This window comes from Daktulosphaira vitifoliae, unplaced genomic scaffold (assembly GCF_025091365.1).
Source record: "Daktulosphaira vitifoliae isolate Bord-2020 unplaced genomic scaffold, ASM2509136v1 Scaffold_3, whole genome shotgun sequence".
Lineage (NCBI taxonomy): Eukaryota > Metazoa > Arthropoda > Insecta > Hemiptera > Phylloxeridae > Daktulosphaira > Daktulosphaira vitifoliae.
The window spans coordinates 9933684-9955696 of NW_026099574.1; the positions used below are offsets into that span (position 1 = coordinate 9933684).

Below are 22013 nucleotides of genomic sequence, written 5' to 3' on the forward strand. Positions count from 1 at the left end.
AAAAAAAAAAATTTGTCCCGACGATCTATCTTCTATACGCAAATGGCTACCATATTGAAAAATATACTATTTTTGTATGATAATTATGGGTTTTGTATTTTATTTTAATAGAAGTTGATGTTGCTTTTGCAATTATCCATCAATTTTTTAAAATTAAACACTATCTACAGATTTGCATCGAAGCGTTTCTTATGATAGTGATTTTAATCACTGTCAGATTAAATCTATACTGGACCCTACTATGCAATGTCTCTACTATGCCGCGACCCCACTGTGCTACCGTTTTTTTTTAATTTTAGAGGAGCTAAGTCCCTTCATTTTGTGCCAATGTACAATAGCAAAAAATATCGCAGCTCCTTTTTATTACTATTATAACTTTCGTAATATATAATAATAATGAAGATGTATACATCTTGATTTATCTGATTGATTCACTAATATTGATACATCAATATTAGTTTCATTAACAATTATCACCCATGATTTAAAAAAATGTAGTATTGATTAAAATAAATTATAGTTAATAAGTAACCGTTGGAAGTAATTGAAAATAAATAAAAAATATTAAAATTAAAATAATAGAAGAGTGTTACGTTTTAATGTACCATTTAAATAATAAAATATGTTTAAAACCTATCGCCAACGACCATACCACGTTGAATACACCAGTTCTCGTCCGATCACTGAAGTTAAGCAACGTCGGGCGTAGTTAGTACTTGGATGGGTGACCGCTTGGGAACACTACGTGCCGTTGGCTTATATATTATTTCCTAATTTTTTTTTACAAACATAACAGTATTTCAATGTCTCAATTATTATATAAATTATATTGACTTAATGAAAAAATTATTTTCAAGTTCAGAAATTTTTAAATATAAAATTATTTTTCAATTACTTATATATAAATTTATATTACGTCTTATATTATGCATAAGCTTTCGAGACCTGTATTAATTTTATAAATGTGTACAAGGTTGACGTCAACAATAGTTATAACACCGTCTTATATTTTTAAGTTTCATCCTATCACTTTCTTTTAGCGTACTCAATATTTATGCATGAATAAATAATGATTTTATCATAAATTATAATGATTCTTCTATGCAGTATTATTAGTAGTATATAAAATATTATTTGAAATAATATTTAATATTAAATAATATTTTAATACAATAATATTACTAAAATTATATCAGGTGTTTAAAAAAAATTAGGAAAATAATATAAGCCAACGGCACGTAGTGTTCCCAAGCGGTCACCCATCCAAGTACTAACTACGCCCGACGTTGCTTAACTTCAGTGATCGGACGAGAACTGGTGCATTCAACGTGGTATGGTCGTTGGCGATAAGTTTTAAACATATTTTATTATTTAAATGATACATTAAAACGTAACACTCTTCTATTATTTTAATTTTAATATTTTTTATTTATTTTCAATTACTTCCAACGGTTACTTATTAACTATAATTTATTTTAATCAATACTAAATGTTTTTAAATCATGGGTGTTAATAGTTGATGAAACTAATATTATATTATAACACATTGGTAAAGTGTGACAATGTATCAGTTGTTAACATCTGATATATCCGCCTATGATAAAACCATTGAGAAAAGAGTAAAGCTGTCAATATTTCGTTATCATAAACAAAATTTTGACTAAGGACCTAATACTATATTGAGGTTTTTTATAATAGTCCAATAACTAATTCTTATAGTAATGTGTGAGTATGCTCATTCAAAAATTATCTATTTAGTAAACGCGGATAGTTTGTTAAAAGATAAAAAATTTATTTTATTTTCAACGCTGTCCAAATACACATAAATTAAAATAATTTTGTACATTTTCAAATAGAGTTGTAAATTATAAATGAATAATGTTACCTAATGATATTTCAATTTACCATGAAAAACAAGTAATCAAAATATTTTATTTCCTTGAATGTTATTCAGTTATTTATAATTAGTGCCTATTATTATTATTTTCATGAAACTCCTTTAAATAGTCAAAGGAATTATGTGCATTACATGCATTAAACAATTTATTCCAGTCCAAGGAAGCATTTAAACAAATGGAACTAGATGCTATTTGCTTTTCACTATCACCTAACAATTATATAAATCCTCATAGATCTATTTTAGGCCTAGGAAATTATGATGTCAATGTGATAATTGCTGCTTTACAAAATAAAGGATATAATGCAATATGGTTTGATAAAAGAAAGTTAGTACAGTTATTAAAATGTTTTATTTTTCTTTTATCCTAAAAATTATATATAAATATTGGTTAAATATTTTGTAGTTTATTATTAATGTGCTTATTATTTCAGTACTAGTTTAAATGATTTAAAAGAGTTTTCAACATTTACAAATTGCTAAATATTATTTTCTATTAATTAAATTTAAAACATAATAATGCTATTTAATTATGTATAAATTTGTACTATTAACACATGTATGACTATGAATTGTACACATGACTATATTATAACATTTTTTTTTAGTTATTTTTCTGAATATTTTATAAAATTATTTTATTAATAGGGATCCAAAAAGTTTGAAATTAGATCAAATATTTGGTTTTGTAATGAATATACCTAGTGAATGTCGACTAGGGTTTTTGTGGCTACCTTTAAAAAGACGCCATTGGATATCTATTAAGAATATTGGTGGTACATATTTTAACCTAGATTCAAAGTTATCACATCCTTCGCAAATTGGAAATGTACGTACTACATCATACTCAATTATTTATTTCTTATTTAAATCATAATAATTATAAATATAACATTAGTCATTTTTTTTTTTTTTTTTGTAGGAGAGCGATTTGTTGAATTACTTCAAAGATCAACTATATATAAATGATAATCAGTTATTTATTGTTGTATCCAAAGACAACAATAATTGGATTTCTTTAGATGAAAATTGAGTTTAAAAATAAAGGCATATGAAATTTTTTATTTTTGTTTTTAGTAAAATTTAAAATGTATTATTAATTTTAGTAATTATGTAAAAGCTTTATTGTGGTACATAATCTTAATAGAAATCTCTGTGTAGTTTTTAGAACCATTCTGTCAAATTATTCTGGTGATGCATTTGACAAAAATTTAACTTGATTTTTTTTAAAGTTAGCTATTTATATAAAAAAAAAGTATTTATTGTATGATTTGTATGACAATTTGTATGACAATTTGTATTTTTTATTCTTTATTAACTATTGTTTTAGTAAAAATATTTTTTACTTTATTAATTTCATTGAAAAATATAAGAATGTTAAAATAGTTTATACAAATTTAAAATTTGTTCTCAGAGTAAAAGCATTTTACTGCTTAATGTTTATTTATTTTGTTACCACTGTTTTACTAGCAATGATAAATGTTACATTAAATTGAGTGCATCTTATGCACTTACACAAAATATAAGAATTTATTTTTTTATGACAATGTTATATTTGTATATTGTAATATTTAAATACCTACTATCTAAAATTAAAATAAATCATTTATATTTTGTTCATGTAATCTACATGATAAAAAATTAAGATGAACTCGACAATATATTTGTGGTTTATATCAAAAATAATTTTCTTAATTTTTCTTTTTTTGTAATTGTATTATTTGTAAGTTATGATCAAGTTAAGTAATAAACTGAGAAAAAATTAAAATCAATAAGTTTGTGAAATTTAAATAGTAACTCTTCTTGAGCTAAGTTAGTAATAAATAGCTATAATAAAGAATAATAACTATACATAATGGCATAAAATTATCCAAAATGTGGAATAATTAACATAAAATAAATTTAAGTTAATGATTTATAATTTATAATAAATAATAGGTTACCACGTGATTATTTAATAATCAACAATATGGTTAAATTATATAAAAAAATGACCTAACAAAATAGTATAATAATAAATGACATTACAATTTATGTACAAAAGGAAAAATGATATTTTACTTAATTTAAGCATATATTTAAATTTTAAAAATAAATGCAAAATACTGGATTATTACACTTAAGTGCAATTTAAATTATACAAACAATTAACTTATACTTTATTTTCATAAAAAAATGTAAAATTTTTAATTAACAGTAATACAATAATGAAAATGGCATAATTCACTTGTCTTTCATTGGGTCATTTTATTTATGGAATCTAGTATATTAAAATTACAAAAACTTACATAAATTTGATTAAATTTATAGAAATATAAAGGTTTTACCATGTGCAGAGGAAGACTTCAATATAAGAATGAGATACATATAAAAGGCAATGACTTTATAAAATACATTAAAGGTAATTTGATTACTTAAAATTCAATGAGATAAATTCATAACAAATACCCGCTTAATGAATAATAAATATTATTGAAGCATTAATGACTCCAAATTTCTATGAAGAATTGTATCTTTAACAGCATTGAATACAACTTTGATGTTTTCTGTATCTACAGCAGTTGTGAAATGATGAAACAGAGATTTTCTTGGATCACGCTTAGCTTGACGAAAGAAATCTAATAAAAATGCCTGCACATCTGGTAAACTGTGAGGATCTCCTAAAAATCAATAGAATAGAGTAATGAACGTCAGTGAAATTTTTTTTCCGTTGGCTATTAATTAAAATTTCGTTTTAACTATAGAGGTGATTTTTTAAAAAAATGTCAAGAAATTTACTTTTTCATGCATCACTAAAAATTTATTGACAATTTTTAAATCAATTTCATAACTTTAAAACAAAATTAGCATATACTAAAATATTCAATGGTAAAATTTTACACTAATACACAGTCTTAGGTACTCTTTAATAAAAAACTAAATTGAATAAAAATTTTAATTAAAATGTATAGCCAATTGATGTGTTTACATAAATTTTGTTAAATATCTGAAATTATAAACTACATTTGAGTGTAAATTTGGGAAATAAAAATGAAAGAAACTTCTAATTTGACATATTATTAATCAATCACAGTAATTTGGTAAATATTTAATGTCATGTATAAAAGCTAAAATAAATTATACATATATAAATTTAAGTATATAAAATACAATTTTATAATACATATAAATTATAAATATTTTAGTGCAACAAGTCAAAATGTATTATTTTCAAATTTGATTGTGTTAAAATGAACAATATTGTATCCAATTCTAGTGGTAGAAATTGTCAGTAATTTAATAATAGTATCAAATTAATATATATAAACATTTTATCTGCAAAAAAATTGTCTGTAAAATAACCTTTATATTATATTAAATTTTGATGTAGTTATTTGTTTTACTTTCATCTTACAGTAAAATTAAAAAGTTGAGCTCTCTAATTTTTTTTTTCGTTTAATATCATTTCTCATTTGTAATTCATTATTTTTGATGGCTATAGGTTCTTTTGAATTAAAAAAAGTTGGACTGTACATTTTAGGTTAGAGAAAAAATAAAAAAATGTATTTCAGATCCTAATTTGGGGAAATAATTGTAGAAGATTTTTTATGTTTTTAATTAAAACTACTTCAAACAGATATTAAAAAAAAATTGAGTCTTAAATACACAATTTACATTATTTCTGGTATAAAATTGTTTATAAAATCATTATTTAATGTGATTATAACATATGATATTTTAAGATTTCAAATAATAAAATAACTTACAATAATTCTATTAAATTTTGGTAAGCATGAAAAAAAAAATCAAATACTTCAAACACAATTTAATTATATATAGTAAATAATATCTTACCAGTATAGTCTGAGAAATAATTTTTGATATTGGTTTCTTTTCTTTTTAACTTGTCAGCTAAAAGGTCAGTTTTATTCATAAAAAGAATTATTGAAACTCGTCGAAATATAACATTATTTACAATTGAATCAAAAATATTTTTTGATTCTTCAAGTCTATTAGTTTTTCTGAAAAAAAAAATTATTCTTGGTATAATTTAAATTTTAATTAAACTAATACAAAATTTCGATGTAAATTGTTTATCATATGATGTGCTCATTAAATTGTGTGAACTGATGTCATGTATCAGGCTTTATAATCAATTAAATTTAATATGACCATTCTATACTTTCTTTACTTTTAATTTTACTTAAAAAAAATTATGATTAAACAAATGAAATTTAATCTAAAAGATTTAACTAAATAACAGGCCTGCATTATTTATGAATTTTTGAACAGATCGCAAGTAGTGGCATCATTTTTTGCTGGCTTTTTTTTTTTGCTCACTAAAAATTTTTTCTTTATTTGCTAATTTCTAAAATATTGATGAACAAAAAAAAATGTTTATGCATCTTTAAAAATAATCTATTTTAAAAAATGATTAATTAATAATAATTCATAACCGGCATTTTTAAAGAAAAATTTTAATTTGTTAAAATTTCAAAATGAAGGTTAATGGTGAGATACGGGTCTCATAATTCTTATTATGGGATATTCTATGATGTGTTACTCTTTCCATCTAGATATAAAAATAGTAATATCTTCTAAATTAATGAATCAAAAGTTGTAATTGATTTATTATTTTCTATAATGAAAAACTATCTAACTAAATTTTTCCAATATACAAACTAGTTAAGTTTTTGTTTTTACTTTAAAAACTAATAATATATATATATATTATTTAGGTATTTTGTTAAGTATAGTTTCAATTAATCAATTTTTATTTAATAATGATAATATATCATAAATAAAAACTGTTATAAATATATAGGGCTAAAATTAGAGTCATGATATCAAGACATTATTTAAGATTTCATCAATTTTTTCACTGATATCACCTTAAGATAAATTTTTTTGATATATCAACCCTTATTTTGGTTATAAAATTACATATCATTATTAAAATGTATTTACCTATCCTCCACTAAGACTTGATCAAATTCTGATGAAGAAACCAGAAACAATATTGAAGTAACAGAATCAAAACATTGAAACCACTTCTGTCTTTGGGATCTTTGGCCACCTACATCAACAAATCTGAAAGGTATGTTATTTATCGGAATTGTAAATTCATAAATGCCTTTAGTAGCTCTTCTGGCATGTAATATGTCTTTATTTGTGGGTAAATAGTCCTAAAAATATTTTATAGTAAGATAAATAAATGCTTATACTAATGAATGAGTTGTAAATTAATCATATACTATTTAAGTAACTTACACTTCTTGCAATGTTTTCAATATTGTCAAGAAAATATTGAACTGAATCACTTAATTGAAATTCTCTTCTTCTTTCAAATGCTCTTTTAATAGCTGAATCTTTCCATAAACAATACATTGATGGAGCATATGCTAGAAATAATCTAGTATCTAATGTTGTACGATTGTCAAATTTTAAAACAAACTCTGCACGTTCATTATTATCAGGATTTTCCCATGGTATATCTAGTTTTTGTCTAGCATCTACTAAAACTTTCATACCTACAACAAAAAAATATTTTTTAAATTTTAATTTTTACTCTCGCAAAATAACATACCTCTTAATATATTTTGATAAATAATGTGCTGATATTCAATGACAAGCTCTGGCTCAAATTTTATTCCATGAATAATACGCATTTGCTTAAGAAAAGTTGATTTTCCACTTTCTCCAGCTCCTAGGAGTAGTAATTTGACTTGACGGCGCAACAGGTGTTTATCTTTATCTATGAGTTTGTCAATTTCTTTACTTCTGTAATGTTGTTCCATTTCATCAGCACTGAATTTGAAACGCAAGCAGCAGGGACATGCAATTGTACATCTTGCCATTTTTCAAAGTGTATCATCTTTTTTCACAAAATACACTAATACAGCATAAAATTTCAACTACTCTCTATTAATAAAAACTTAATATTAAACTTATAGAACCGTAAATACACAATGAATTTTCCATTTTAATTAAATAAGTGAATTTTGTTTTTCATAAGATAAATGTAAAAATAAACAAAACAAAATATTAGTCATTTGGGTGGAACAAAATATATAATAGACGTTTTAACTACCGATATTTTGAAAATACTTACGCCAGTGTAAAAACAAGCACTCCACATTTTTAATCATTGAATAAATTATACTTTCTACAAATTTATCGTCAATAAAAAGGAATAATATTTTTCAGATGAATTAAAATAATGCTACTTAGTACTAAGAGGATTGATCTTGAATTTCTTTTATTGTGTTTGTATTGATAAGAAGATAACATATTATTATTTCCACGGCACATCCTATGTCCGCCATCTTGTGGCAGATTATAAGTTATCAATTTATCACGGCATAGTGTAAACAGTTAAGAAGCTCCGGTTATGTTCTATTAGTTTGCGCTCATCAACAAACTCTTTTATTATCGACCTCAGATTTTCTTTTTGTTCATCAAGAACGAACAAATAAAAAATATAGCCGGTACGTTAAAACAATGTTTGTATTTATGTTATTTAGTTGAAAAGTATTTATTGTTATTTATAATGTATATTGTTATTATGTTAAATCATTCTTGTAAAAATTAAATCTAATATATTATCAAAATTTAATTTATTTATTGTTAAATTAAAATTATCAATTTCACGTAATAGTAAAACAGTAAAATTTTAAACTATTGGTACAAAAATTTGTTTCATTCTGTTTTTTTAATGATATTCTTCCTAATATTTTAGTTAATTGATAACAATATATTGATATAATTCAAATTGAATCATTTTGTTATAATCTATAAAATGTTCAACCCAATAAGTCAGTAAATGTGCTTCATGGTATGCTATCTTATTTTAAAGTTCTTTATTTATGATGAATTTAAAATATTATTTTGTACCATACACATTTTGATTTTAGTAATTTAATATAAAACAAAAATGTTAAACATATCTTGTAAGATTGACAGTATATGTTGTAAGATATAACAGAAACATTTTTTTGGATTTAAATTATTTTAATTGAATATTTTCTGAAAAAGTATTATTTTTAAATAAATGTTTGAAATTACTATAGCTGATCATATCTATGTCAAAATCCTAAAAATGTTCATGCATACTTTACATAGAACATTTAATCATTTTTATATGATATAAATTAAATATATACTATATTACTATTAATATATATTAAATTGAATAAAATTAAAATAATAATAGGTATATACTATTTTATTGACTCATTTTTGCCCTAAATAAATTCTTACATAACTAAATATAAAAAAATGTATCTAATCACATTGTGTAAAAAAATGTTGGAACACAAGAACAGAATACATACAAATAATTACTTAATATAAAAGTATGTACCAAGAAGTTACTTTATGATAAACTCATAGGTATAGCTTATAACAATTATACATTTCTTGAGTAAATCTATTTTTAATAGAAAATGTTTGCTATAATATTTATTATTTTACCTTGTTAAATTGTAACATTTACCATAATTAGAAAACTATGATTGTGTATCTATATGAATTGTAGACTTTACATATAATACAGCAAATCAAATAAATATTTAGACATTGTCTAGAAAAAATAATTTGCCTTTCAAAGTCCCATCATCTTATAGACTTAAGAATATTATTAATATATATTTTTACTATACACTAAGTATAATCAACGTCATTAGCAAAATTTTCGAATAAGTAATTAAACCATACTAAAAAATTTGTAAAATGATGGTAAAAAAAATATTTCTGAAATTATGATAGTTTTAATACATTATATAACTAATATATTTTGTTAATTATATTTCATATTTTAAGTTAATCATTTAATTTTTAATTTAAATTTATTGAACTAATAGACTGTACATTTAAAAGTTATTATTATAAAAAAGGTTAACATTACAATATTTTATAAAAAATTTCTCAATTGTGAAACATTTAAAATAATAAAAATTGTTATTATTTTAATATAGTTATTAATTGTAATATAGTATATAAAACTAAACGTTTATTGCATATGTGTGTGTGTGTGTGTGTGTGTGTATTACCAAAAAATACACTTGTATAATATTTATTTGATCTTGACATAATGTACTGACCTAACACTGTGAAAAATGTATTGATAAGAACAAATTTTATAATGGTTTTTGATTAATTACTAATTTTTTTAGAATATGAATTAATTTTATGTTGTGGGGTATAACAAAGAAATAATATGTCTAAAAGAAATAGTGACGAAAGTGGTTCTGAAGAACCACCTCTAAAAAAAGTACAATTTGAACCAGTTAGACTTGGACCAATATCTACTATGGAGGATTTAGATATGAAAGTTCTACAATATCAAAATAAAAAATTGGCACAAGTATTATTTTTTCTCTCTAAGTTGATATTTATTTAGTAGATAACCACATAATGTTTAATTAGAGGTTAGAACAAAGAAATAGATTAGAAATGGAATTAAGAAGTAGGATTGAACAACTCGAAAAACGTCAAACTCAAGATGACTCTGTGTTAAATGTTGTAAATAGGTATTGGAATCAATTAAATGAAGACATTCGTGTTTTGTTGCAAAGGTTTGATGCTGAAACAGCAGATGAAATAGAAAGCAGAAGTATGTTTTTAATATAACTTAATTTTTATTTGATTTTAAATAATATTGATATTTTTTGAATTACAGATGAAAGTGAAGCTACCACATCATTTTTAGTTCAATTGTCAACCTGGGATAAAGAAGAATTAGATGAAAAACTTGCCCATCGTGTACAAGTCTCAACTCGTGCTGTTGCTAAAGTTATTCAAGCTTTTGATAGATTAATGCAAAGGAATGAGAAAATAACTCTAGCCTTAAAAGGAGAATTTGATGGAGGTATAATCTAAAATTTGTGTGTATATCTTAATTTAAATATTTAAGTAAAAAATATAGTAAAAATTAAAATTATAGATGAGGCACCTAATATGGATGAAGTAGTAAGAAATGCGAACAGTGAACTTCAAGCTGAAAATCAAAACTTACAATCTTTAAATACATCATTGCATAAAAGGCATCATACAATGTCTTTGAAAGTAAAAATAATATGTATTTCTTATCTAAGATAATTTATTTTGATGAAATTAAAATTCATACAATAAAAACTAATTTTTAAATTAGTAAACATAAAATAATAAAGTTCAAAATTGTAATTATTATTAAAAATGAGTGTTATATGACAAGTAAAATAAAAAAAAGTGATTGCTTTAAAATAACCTTTCATTACCTTTTTTCTGGTCTTCAACTTTTAAGTAAAATATTACTCATTTTTTTAGTCGCTATTAGTTTAAATTTTGAGTTTGGAAATCATTCATTTGATTTCTGAAGGTCAATTGAATTAAAAATTCATCTGCGTAATTTCTAAATTATAGTTTATAAATTTAAAAAAAAAACATAAATAAGAAAATTGATTTATTTAGGAATTATATAAATTGTTGATCTTTAGTTGGCTGGATTACAAGATACTGTTAACTGTAAAGAAACTGAAGTTGCTGAGATGAGAAATCAAATAGAAGAACTTCAATATGAATATCAAAAAATTCAAGATAGAAATTATAAACTAGAAACGCATTTAGCTGAAGCAAGAGATAAACTTAAAAATTTGGAAGTTATGCAAATTGATGACAAAATTCCCCAAAAACAAGACTCATCAATTACTCAGTCAAATTTATCATTGCAAAAGGTAAAATAATTTTATCATTAAACAATAAATATTTGTAATGTTTGTGATAACACCTCATATTTACTTAAAAAGAAATGTTAAAAAAATTACTAAAAATATATAATTTTTTAAAATGAAACCTTTTTAAAAAAATTATACATTTTGTTAAAATTTTTTCATTTTATTGATTGATCATTTAATGTTTTCTCTAATTTAATCTCTTTATTCTTACATCTTTTTATTTTTTTTAATTAATATGAGATATTTTTTAATATAATTAATTAGTAATATATTTAATATAAAGTGAAATTTGCATCATGTAGCAGTGAAAAATAGGCATAGACTTCTAACGATTTTATCTAATAAAATTGACATTTATTTAACATATGCCATAATAAACTAAAAAATGATAATTTTTTTTAATTGTATTGCTTTTTAAATAGGTCTATATCTGTTTTAATTAGTATTATCTAATGAAATAAAATTACAAATACTTGAAATTAATCAGGCATTTTCTAGAAGACCTTAAGAAGAAAACCAATATTTGGAATATAATAATATTTAAGTTAAAATATAGTATATCTAATAAATGCAGTTATTATACAGCATAATAAGTAATAACTATTTTATTCTTACTGAATAAAGTCAGTTTGAGTAAAATCTTAAATAAGAGAATTTATTGTTGATTTTTAGAATCTTTATCTCAAGTAAAGGGATCTTTGTGTTATTTATATGAATTGTATAAGTAAATATTTATTGTAATCTTTTATGACAGGTTGAAGAATTACAAAAAGAAAACGAAGAGTTAAGAGAGCTTAATAATAATCGACTTCAAGAATTAGATAAATTACATCAACAACATAGGGAGACTTTAATGGAAGTTGAAAAGTTAAAAATGGATGTATGTATTTTATGTTATACTTTGAGTTTAATTAATATTTTTAAGATTCTAAAAACAATCGATAATTAATTAACATATGTATAGCTGAGACAACTTCCCGAGAATGTAATAATTGAAACAACAGAATATAAATGTTTGCAATCACATTTCTCTGTATTATATAATGAATTTATGTTAATGCGAAATCAACTACTTGAATCTACAGGATTATTGCAAAACAGTAAAAATACACATTTACGTCAAATGGAAGTAATGGAGGTATGTTTTGAAATTATTTAATTGTTTTTTGTATTAGTTTAAAACAAATTAATATCAAAAAATTATACTATGCTTAATTTTGTTGTTTTTATGTTATATTCATTGTTCATATTATTCATATTGAATAAATTTTGAAACTACTCATAGAAACACAAAAAACTAATTACTACAAGTAATTTTAATCTTCAAACTCTAAAGTAAACATTTCTATTTATATAATACTAGCAGCTTATTTAAATAACAAAAATATAATAATGTACAATTCTAAAAAAAGTTTTCTTTATCAAAAAATATAAAAAATTTAGATATAGAGCCACTTAATTTTTTCAATTAATCAATTTAATTTATTAATTGTTTAATAAAAATAAATTGATTATATCAATTAATTTAATAACTGATTATATCGATCTTATTGTTTATGGATATTCTGTTTTTAACATGATATATTTTACTTAATTTAGATGAATAAAAAATTTAATTAAAAAAGTCTCGAGTTTCAATTATAATTTACAATTTTTATTAAATTATAGTATGTTTATTAATCAAATAGATTTTAGTTCATAAATTAGTTACTATAATTATAAAATAATTGATAGATTAATTAATCAATTATTTTATTTAATGGACCATGAAAATCCTTTTTCTAAAAATAAAAAATAATTTATTAATTTTACAGGATAACAGATATTTTCTTATTTACTATGTTTATATGATTTCTATAAAATATTATACTGAAAATTCCGAATCTTGTTTCAAATTTTTTCATTCACTTCTAGTTTTTGAGATAATTAGTAATTAAGCGATAATTACATTATAAAATCATTGCTTATAAATATAATCTTTTTAACATTTCTAAAATCATTTCTTGAGAGCAAAACTTTGGACTTAAATTATTTAAACCGTTTTTTTTTTTTTTTTTTTTTTTTTTTTTAAGTTGAGTTAGAATGTTATTTGTAATAAAAATAATTGAACTTCAGTATAAAGCCAAAGTTTTTTTTTTTTTTTCAACTTACAGTTATAAAACTTTAACTGGCAAATAGAAAATTCTATAAAGATAAAAAATATTAACTTTAACTTAACTTAAATATAAATTGAAAAAATTGCTGTTAATAAAAAACATACAAGAAAATCTTGAAAATACTGTTTTTTTATATACTCTTCCAATATTGATTTAATTTTAATTAATGATATAATACAATATTATATATATAATCAATAACGGAGCATAGTTTTCTTATGCAATCTATAATCAAGTCGAAAAAAAATTATTCAAAACTAAAAATAACTGTTTATTGTATTGTGTTAGATTCAATTTTTTTTATTCTTGTGGTTATTACAAGATTACTAATTTAATCATAAAAACATGACTTTGATTCTTATAAGTCTTATAATATTTTTTAGAGTGATGAGTTATCTGCCCAAAAGAAGTTACGTTCAGAATTAATGAACTCTGAGGATGTTAATGCTCAATTACGCAAAGAATATGAAATGTTGCGTATAGAATTTGAACAAAATTTAGCCGCAAATGAACAAACTGGTCCAATAAACCGAGAAATGAGACATTTATTATCTTCTTTGCAAAATCACAATAATCAACTTAAAGGAGAATTGCATAGGTATAAACGAAAATACAAAGATGCCAACGCAGAAGTTCCAAAAGTAAGACTTATCTAAATTTAGTTAAGAAAGATAATATATTTTCTAGGTGAGCAGTTGCTCAACCTTTTTTTTTTAACAACATTGTGATTAAATAAAGTAAATTTATTGCTACATAAGAGCATTTTTTCTATTATCTTATCATTTATATTATTATTATTTTATTTACACTGAGAAGGAAGGTGTGGCCGTGCCTGATATGCACTATCTCAGGTTTGAGACACAGTTATGGGTGGTTTTGTTTGCTAGATCAGTTAAATTATTGGAGTCGCTATCTTTCTCTCCAGCGACAGATTATATACCCGTCCTGAAGTATCCATTGTTAAGAAACCTTCTCTTTAAGTAGAGCGCTATAACTATGACATTTAATGGACTACAAAAGCATTAAAAATATATATAATAGGTTAATATATTATATAATAGAAATAGGATATACTGATATAAAAATTTTACTTTTCTGTTATCTAGAGTTACTGATGTCTAACAAATAAAAGATAGTTGTATTTTAAATAGTTATTATTTGTTTAATCCACATATGTATATATATATATATATTATTATTATTATTATTTTGACTATTGCCATTTGTCATTGATTTGACGATTATGTTAATGTAATTTTTATTTACATAACAATGTATTGTTTTAAGTAATTATAATTAATATTTTAACATTTTATTTTAGTTAAAAAAAGAACTGGAAGATTTAAAATTAAAGTTTGGTCAGCAAATTTCAAGTATTGTTCAAGATACAAAAGAGGGATTAATTGAGTCATGCAAAGAAGAAGAAGTTAATTTAAATGAAAGTCTAAAAGAAGAATTTCAAATGTCACAAATTATTCTAAAAAAAGAAGAAGATCTCGAAGTACATGCTTAATACTAAGACAAATATATTTTATGTTTTCAATTATTATTATTTTATTTTTTAGGGATTACAATCTTTAGAAGAAAGTTCTCAAAATGATGAAAAAGTTGATGTGAAAAATGTAAAAAAAGAACAATTAAAAGAAGGTCAACAAACACCTAATAAAAATACTCCTGGAACTGGCCCTACAACTACTCCAGATCAGAAACCAGTTAATCAAAAAGATATTATTAGAAATTGGGAAAGTGAAGCCCTTAGAGATTTAAAAACACAACTAAAGTATATTTTGTTTTTAAGTTCCATTTTCTTATTATAATGAATAATTATTAATATTGTGTTATTTTTAGGAAAGCTGTTAATGATCAAAAAGAAATGAAATTATTATTAGATATGTATAAAGGAGTAAGTAAAGATCAAAGAGATAAAGTACAATTGATGGCTACTGAAAAAAAGTTGAGAGCTGAGTTAGAAGAAGCAAAACAAGCTCTCAAAAAAATTCAAGTAATTAAATTTTAATTTCTTCTTCTGTTTTAATTACACATGTTTTGTGTAATTAAAACAGATAAAATTTTTTGCTTTTCAAAAAAGTATATTTTATATAAAAAGAATACAAGACTTATTAATCACATTTTTATGATAATATACAAACATTTCTGTTTTAAATATAATTGATAAGATAACATTTATAAAAAGTTGTTATTTTAACAACTACTTTTACAAAAAATAAATCCCACATATATAGATGTATATTAGGGTGTCCCTTATTTATAAAATTTAAAAATTACAAAGTGCCACCCCCTAAAATTATTCGAATACATGAAAAAATAAATTGTACAAAATTTGGAGACTATTGGTCAACTCTAAGACGTGCCCCAAGGGGGTTAAAAATAACCCCCCAAGGGTGATTTTTTAGTTTTTTTTGTCTATCTCAAAAACTTTAGCTTTTGCGAAAAAGTTTATTTGAACTTTTTTTTAGGTATACAATTTTTCTATAAAAAGTATATTTACAAAAATTTTCGAAAAGTTCTTATTTAGCCCTAAAAAAATAAAAACGTATATATTCTATTCTTACCGTTGAAATTGTTAATTTATAAATCGTTCATTATAAAAACATAAAAAAAAATCATTTAACCGTTGTTTTAAATTTAATTTTCTATACATTTTTAATTCGACATATTTTCTATTATTTACTATTCAAAACCTACAATTTTTTTAATTTTAATTAAAAAAAAACACATCAGAGTAAAATTAATACTTTTTTATAATTAATTTTTTAAAATAATAATTTTTTTTGTTTCAGGGCCAATTTGAATTGTCAATCAATGAGTTAAATATTCGTTCATTATGTATTTTTATTACAAGTTTATAAAGTTTCTGGTTGTATACAAATTTGTAAGTTAACATTATTTTAGCTTCAATGTGAAACTGAGACGGTATTAATTTTACTCTGATTTGTTTTTTTTTTAATTAAAATTAAAAAAATTGTAGGTTTTGAATAGTAAATAATAGAAAAAATGTCGAATTAAAAATGTATAGAAAATTAAATTTAAAACAACGGTTAAATGATTTTTTTTTATGTTTTTATAATGAACGATTTATAAATTAACAATTTCAACGGTAAGAATAGAATATATACGTTTTTATTTTTTTAGGGCTAAATAAGAACTTTTCGAAAATTTTTGTAAATATACTTTTTATAGAAAAATTGTATACCTAAAAAAAAGTTCAAATAAACTTTTTCGCAAAAGCTAAAGTTTTTGAGATAGACAAAAAAAACTAAAAAATCACCCTTGGGGGGTTATTTTTAACCCCCTTGGGGCACGTCTTAGAGTTGACCAATAGTCTCCAAATTTTGTACAATTTATTTTTTCATGTATTCGAATANACAATTTTTTTAATTTTAATTAAAAAAAAAACAAATCAGAGTAAAATTAATACCGTCTCAGTTTCACATTGAAGCTAAAATAATGTTAACTTACAAATTTGTATACAACCAGAAACTTTATAAACTTGTAATAAAAATACATAATGAACGAATATTTAACTCATTGATTGACAATTCAAATTGGCCCTGAAACAAAAAAAATTATTATTTTAAAAAATTAATTATAAAAAAGTATTAATTTTACTCTGATGTGTTTTTTTTTAATTAAAATTAAAAAAATTGTAGGTTTTGAATAGTAAATAATAGAAAATATGTCGAATTAAAAATGTATAGAAAATTAAATTTAAAACAACGGTTAAATGATTTTTTTTTATGTTTTTATAATGAACGATTTATAAATTAACAATTTCAACGGTAAGAATAGAATATATACGTTTTTATTTTTTTAGGGCTAAATAAGAACTTTTCGAAAATTTTTGTAAATATACTTTTTATAGAAAAATTGTATACCTAAAAAAAAGTTCAAATAAACTTTTTCGCAAAAGCTAAAGTTTTTGAGATAGACAAAAAAAACTAAAAAATCACCCTTGGGGGGTTATTTTTAACCCCCTTGGGGCACGTCTTAGAGTTGACCAATAGTCTCCAAATTTTGTACAATTTATTTTTTCATGTATTCGAATAATTTTAGGGGGTGGCACTTACAAATATTAAAAAAAAAAAAACCTCTCATGTAGCTAAGGGTCACCCTAATGTATATGTTTAATGTCCTTTTTTTATGCTATTAGTTAGAGTATCTAACGTTATTTTTAAATATTAAAAATATTATTAAATAATATTTTTTAAGGTCTTTTTATGTGTCTTGTTATTTTTTATGAAAACATGATAAATTTTGCTACTAAAACTGCATTCCAGTAATGACCAAGTTTCATTATGGATATTTTCCTCGAGAATTTTGTATTTCTTAATACCGTATTTTTACTTATTGCAAAATGAATTAATCTTATTCTGTTGTTATCGCTTTGGTCAAGTAAACTATCTTTTTCATTTGTCTTACAAGCAGTCTCATTTCCCACTTAAGCCATTCAAATCTTCCAATATTAATTTAATTCAATGGTTTGTCATCACGTAATATTTGGTGAATATTATTGGTGCACTAATTACAATCATTTTCTGGTATTCATATTGATCTGGATGTAACATATTTGATAATTTATGGTCTTAAGTTGTTTAATCCATGGTATTATACTACTGTGTACGAGAAAACTCATTCCATTTTCACTCTTATTAGTTGTTACATTGTAATACAATAACATCATGTTACCTATCGGAATACAATCTTTACCTTGCCATCTTATTTCTTATTTATTGTATCAGCTAGTGTATCAACTGCTTCTGCTTTATATAAAGTTCTTACATTCCATTTACCAATCCTAAATCCTTGTAGTCTAAGTTGTTTCCATTGTATTTTATCCAAATCTCTGCCCCGAGACTTTAGCTTAGGTTTATTAACTATCATATTTTTACAGTGACGAGTTGTGAGCCCTTTGTCAAACCCATTGTGCTAATTAATTAGCATTCCCTGAGGAAAGGATGTCTAACTTGATTCAAATAAATTAAAATGATTCTAAATAATTTAATAGTATTTTGTATTTTTTTAAATTATACAGGAAGGTAAACGAGAAGAACGTAAAAAGCTAGCAGATGAAGATGCTTTACGTAAGATTAAACAACTTGAGGATAATATTGTTCAACTTCAAAAACAAGTTGCAACTCATAAACAAGTACAACTAGAATGGTCATATATGTTCGAATAATTATTATTTAATAATTTAATGTTTTAAAGGAAGAAGAAGCTATGCTTAATGAAATGGAAGTAACTGGACAAGCATTTGAAGATATGCAAGAACAAAACTCACGATTAATTCAACAATTACGGGAAAAAGATGATGCAAATTTTAAGTTAATGACTGAACGAATTAAGTCTAATCAGTTGCACAAATTAGCTCGTGAAGAAACTGACACACTTAAAGAATTGGTTAGTTAAAAAAAATATCTTATTAAATTATCCTAAATTTTTATTTTACTAAAGATAATATTATTCAAAACTAAAATTATTACTCAGTTTTGATTGGAAATAAAAACTAAAATTATGTTATAATTAATGATATATATGTAACGTAATATAATATATAATTAATTTCAATCCTCAGATAGTTATTAATTATTAAATAGAAAAATATTGTGTTTGTACTTATTCTTTTAAAAAAAAAAATCCAGTTTTGCATATTTTTATGGACAAAAATCATTTATTTATAAGTTAAATATATATTAAACTTATTTATGTATTTATTTAAAATTATAAAATGTGTTTTCAAACTTACATTATTATTAATGGTTAAACTAAATAAAGTTAATAATGAAACAATAACTAATATTCAGATAAAAACACTCTCAAATCAAGTTGAAATGACGAATACAGTTGTTCGTAAACTAGAAGAAAAAGAACGAATACTTCAAAATTCTTTAGCTACAGTAGAAAAAGAATGTTCCATTCGACAACAAGCAATGGAAATGCATAAGCGTAAAGCTATTGAAAGTGCTCAATCTGCTGCTGATTTAAAACTTCATTTAGGTAAATTTTTAAATATAATTACTACTTTAAAAAGTATAAGTATAATTAAACAGTAACTACAATTATTTCAATCAGATAAATATCATGCACAAATGAAAGAAGCACAACAAGTTGTAACAGAAAAAACAAGTGCACTTGAAGCAGAGGCATACAAAACTAAAAGGCTTCAGGTAAATTTGTTTTATTTAAATTTAATTATTATATTAATACGTCAAGAGATTATAACTGAGTCATTAAACCAAATGTACTTAGTTTAATTAAGTCATATTAGACAGTACTTTTTTTAATGTTATTCAATCAAAATTAGGACTTCATTCCTTTTCTGTAATAAATTATTTTAAAATATCAATTTACAAATTTCCCCTGAATAAATAATTAATACTTAATTTACTGTATAAGCTTTAAAACAATAGAGAGTTCTTTTATAATTTAATAGGAAGAAATTGTTCAACTAAGAAGAAAAACTGAGCGTATGAAGAAAATTGAACAAGCTGGTACGCTTGATGAAGTTATGATGGAAGAAATTAGAGAATATAAAGAAACACTTACTTGTCCTTCATGCAAAGTAAAGCGAAAAGATGCGGTACTCACTAAATGTTTTCATGTATTTTGCTGGGATTGTTTACGAACTCGTTATGAAACTAGGCAAAGAAAATGTCCAAAATGTAATGCAACATTTGGAGCCAATGATTATCACAGACTTTATCTTGGTTCCTAGGCCTTTTATAATTTATTACTAAATAATTAAAAGTAAAATTTTTCTCTGTTACCTCTTTAAACATTTTTTGATGCCATTTTCTATTCAATAGTATTATTAAAACTTCAATTATATCAACTATGAAGTTTAATTTATTTTGAATTAAATATTATAATTTTTTACCCATCTCAATTTGAGTAACTTGCATTATTTCAAAATAATTTTATGTAATATATAATAATCTATATAATATAATTTGTATTCTATAACATTATTTAATAATAAATTTTTATTACTATAAAATATTGATTTTTTTTATAATTGTATACAATTATTAATGTAAATATCTGAAATACCTTGTATTTGTAATCAAATAGATTGGAAGTGTAAAATACTTTGTTATATTGTGTGTAATACAAATTTATATAAAATGTATTATTTTAATGAAATTTTTTTTAATATAATTTAACTAAATAAATAAATAGTATTGTTAGTTATTTATTAATATGAACTTGATTGGATATTAGAAATATAAAATAATTCAAATTTAAATTCAGACACCCAAATTTATTTATTTATTTAGAAAACATAATGCCCCACAGTCGGCAAAAGGGTACAGATGAACTATAATATATATTGGGATTAGTCAATGATATATTTTTGGATATCAATAATGTACTCAGTTTCAATGATATTATATCGCAATATTGAAAAAAACAATTGTTCCCGATATCACACAATATATCGATATCGAAAAATAAATGTAATGAAATATTTAAATGTTTTCACATCTTTTTTTATTTTCAAGAATAATTTACAAGAAAAAGTTACCGTATTGTTGTAAAAATCAGATTATGCTATATCAACTAAATTAGTAATTAATATCAATAAATTTAAAAAATATATAGAAAACATCTATATCTCATAACGATAATATTTTCAAATTACTTTTTATTATGAAGTAATAAGTTTTTTTTTTTTACAAGACTCACTATATATTGGTTATAATGAATGAATGAAATTGTTCTTTATTGAAAAATAATATTATAGTTTCAGTATTTTGATTTTAAATAATAATAATAATAATAAAAGGTATATATATAAGTGCTGTTAATATTTTTTTATTGCTTTGTCATAACTGAAAACAATTTTTTTTCTTTTCAAAAATAAAATTTAAACTTTTACTGAATAAAACATCACAATCATCAAATAGATTTTTTTGGGAGGGCTCGATAATTTTATTCTATATTTCAGTTTGAATTTCGACCAGTTGTTGCTGTATATATTCTAATTCTAAAATTATTTCTCTAACTCTCCTTATTCATTATTTTATTCATTATCTTCTTCCTCGCTTTAATCCCGACTACTTGGGGTCGGCCACTCTTATCCTAAACTTCCACTTAACACGATCTCCCACATCAGCTGTCCTTATATAGCATTCAATAGCATCCCTCCATCTCTATTTTGGTCTGTTCATGTTATGTTAAAAATAGAAATAAAAACAATGTCATAAAAAAAAATCTAATCTAGGAATAGATTTTGTATCAATAAAT

General features: G+C 22.8%; 3 protein-coding genes and 2 non-coding genes across 5 annotated transcripts; 3 read left to right on the forward strand and 2 right to left on the reverse strand.

Annotated features, from left to right (window-relative positions):
• Positions 1-638: 638 nt before the first annotated feature.
• On the forward strand, positions 639-757 carry LOC126903378 (5S ribosomal RNA). The gene has a single exon (XR_007703476.1). It is a non-coding gene; the product is annotated as a 5S ribosomal RNA (ribosomal RNA).
• A 469-nt stretch (positions 758-1226) lies between these two features.
• Positions 1227-1345, reverse strand: LOC126903413 (5S ribosomal RNA). The gene has a single exon (XR_007703508.1). It is a non-coding gene; the product is annotated as a 5S ribosomal RNA (ribosomal RNA).
• Positions 1346-1471: 126 nt separating this feature from the next.
• LOC126900306 (josephin-like protein) lies at positions 1472-3441 on the forward strand. The gene is made up of 5 exons (XM_050675930.1): positions 1472-1725; positions 1857-1917; positions 2008-2225; positions 2546-2726; positions 2820-3441. The coding sequence occupies exons 2-5, from the start codon at positions 1879-1881 to the stop codon at positions 2928-2930; spliced, it is 549 nt and encodes a 182-aa protein (XP_050531887.1). The 5' UTR covers positions 1472-1725; positions 1857-1878; the 3' UTR covers positions 2931-3441.
• A 495-nt stretch (positions 3442-3936) lies between these two features.
• LOC126900305 (guanine nucleotide-binding protein subunit alpha homolog) lies at positions 3937-8156 on the reverse strand. The gene is made up of 6 exons (XM_050675929.1): positions 7989-8156; positions 7464-7798; positions 7148-7407; positions 6845-7062; positions 5732-5898; positions 3937-4557 (listed from the first exon to the last, which is right to left on the reverse strand). Exons 2-6 carry the CDS (start codon positions 7732-7734, stop codon positions 4367-4369), a joined length of 1107 nt encoding a protein of 368 aa, XP_050531886.1. The 5' UTR covers positions 7735-7798; positions 7989-8156; the 3' UTR covers positions 3937-4366.
• Positions 8157-8224: 68 nt separating this feature from the next.
• Positions 8225-20686, forward strand: LOC126900304 (E3 ubiquitin-protein ligase Bre1). Its single transcript, XM_050675928.1, has 17 exons — positions 8225-8364; positions 10051-10241; positions 10304-10490; positions 10557-10745; positions 10821-10942; positions 11353-11589; positions 12344-12469; positions 12554-12727; positions 14129-14386; positions 15067-15246; positions 15311-15525; positions 15594-15747; positions 18799-18912; positions 18975-19166; positions 19571-19763; positions 19839-19933; positions 20200-20686. Exons 2-17 carry the CDS (start codon positions 10095-10097, stop codon positions 20479-20481), a joined length of 2865 nt encoding a protein of 954 aa, XP_050531885.1. The 5' UTR covers positions 8225-8364; positions 10051-10094; the 3' UTR covers positions 20482-20686.
• Positions 20687-22013: the final 1327 nt, after the last annotated feature.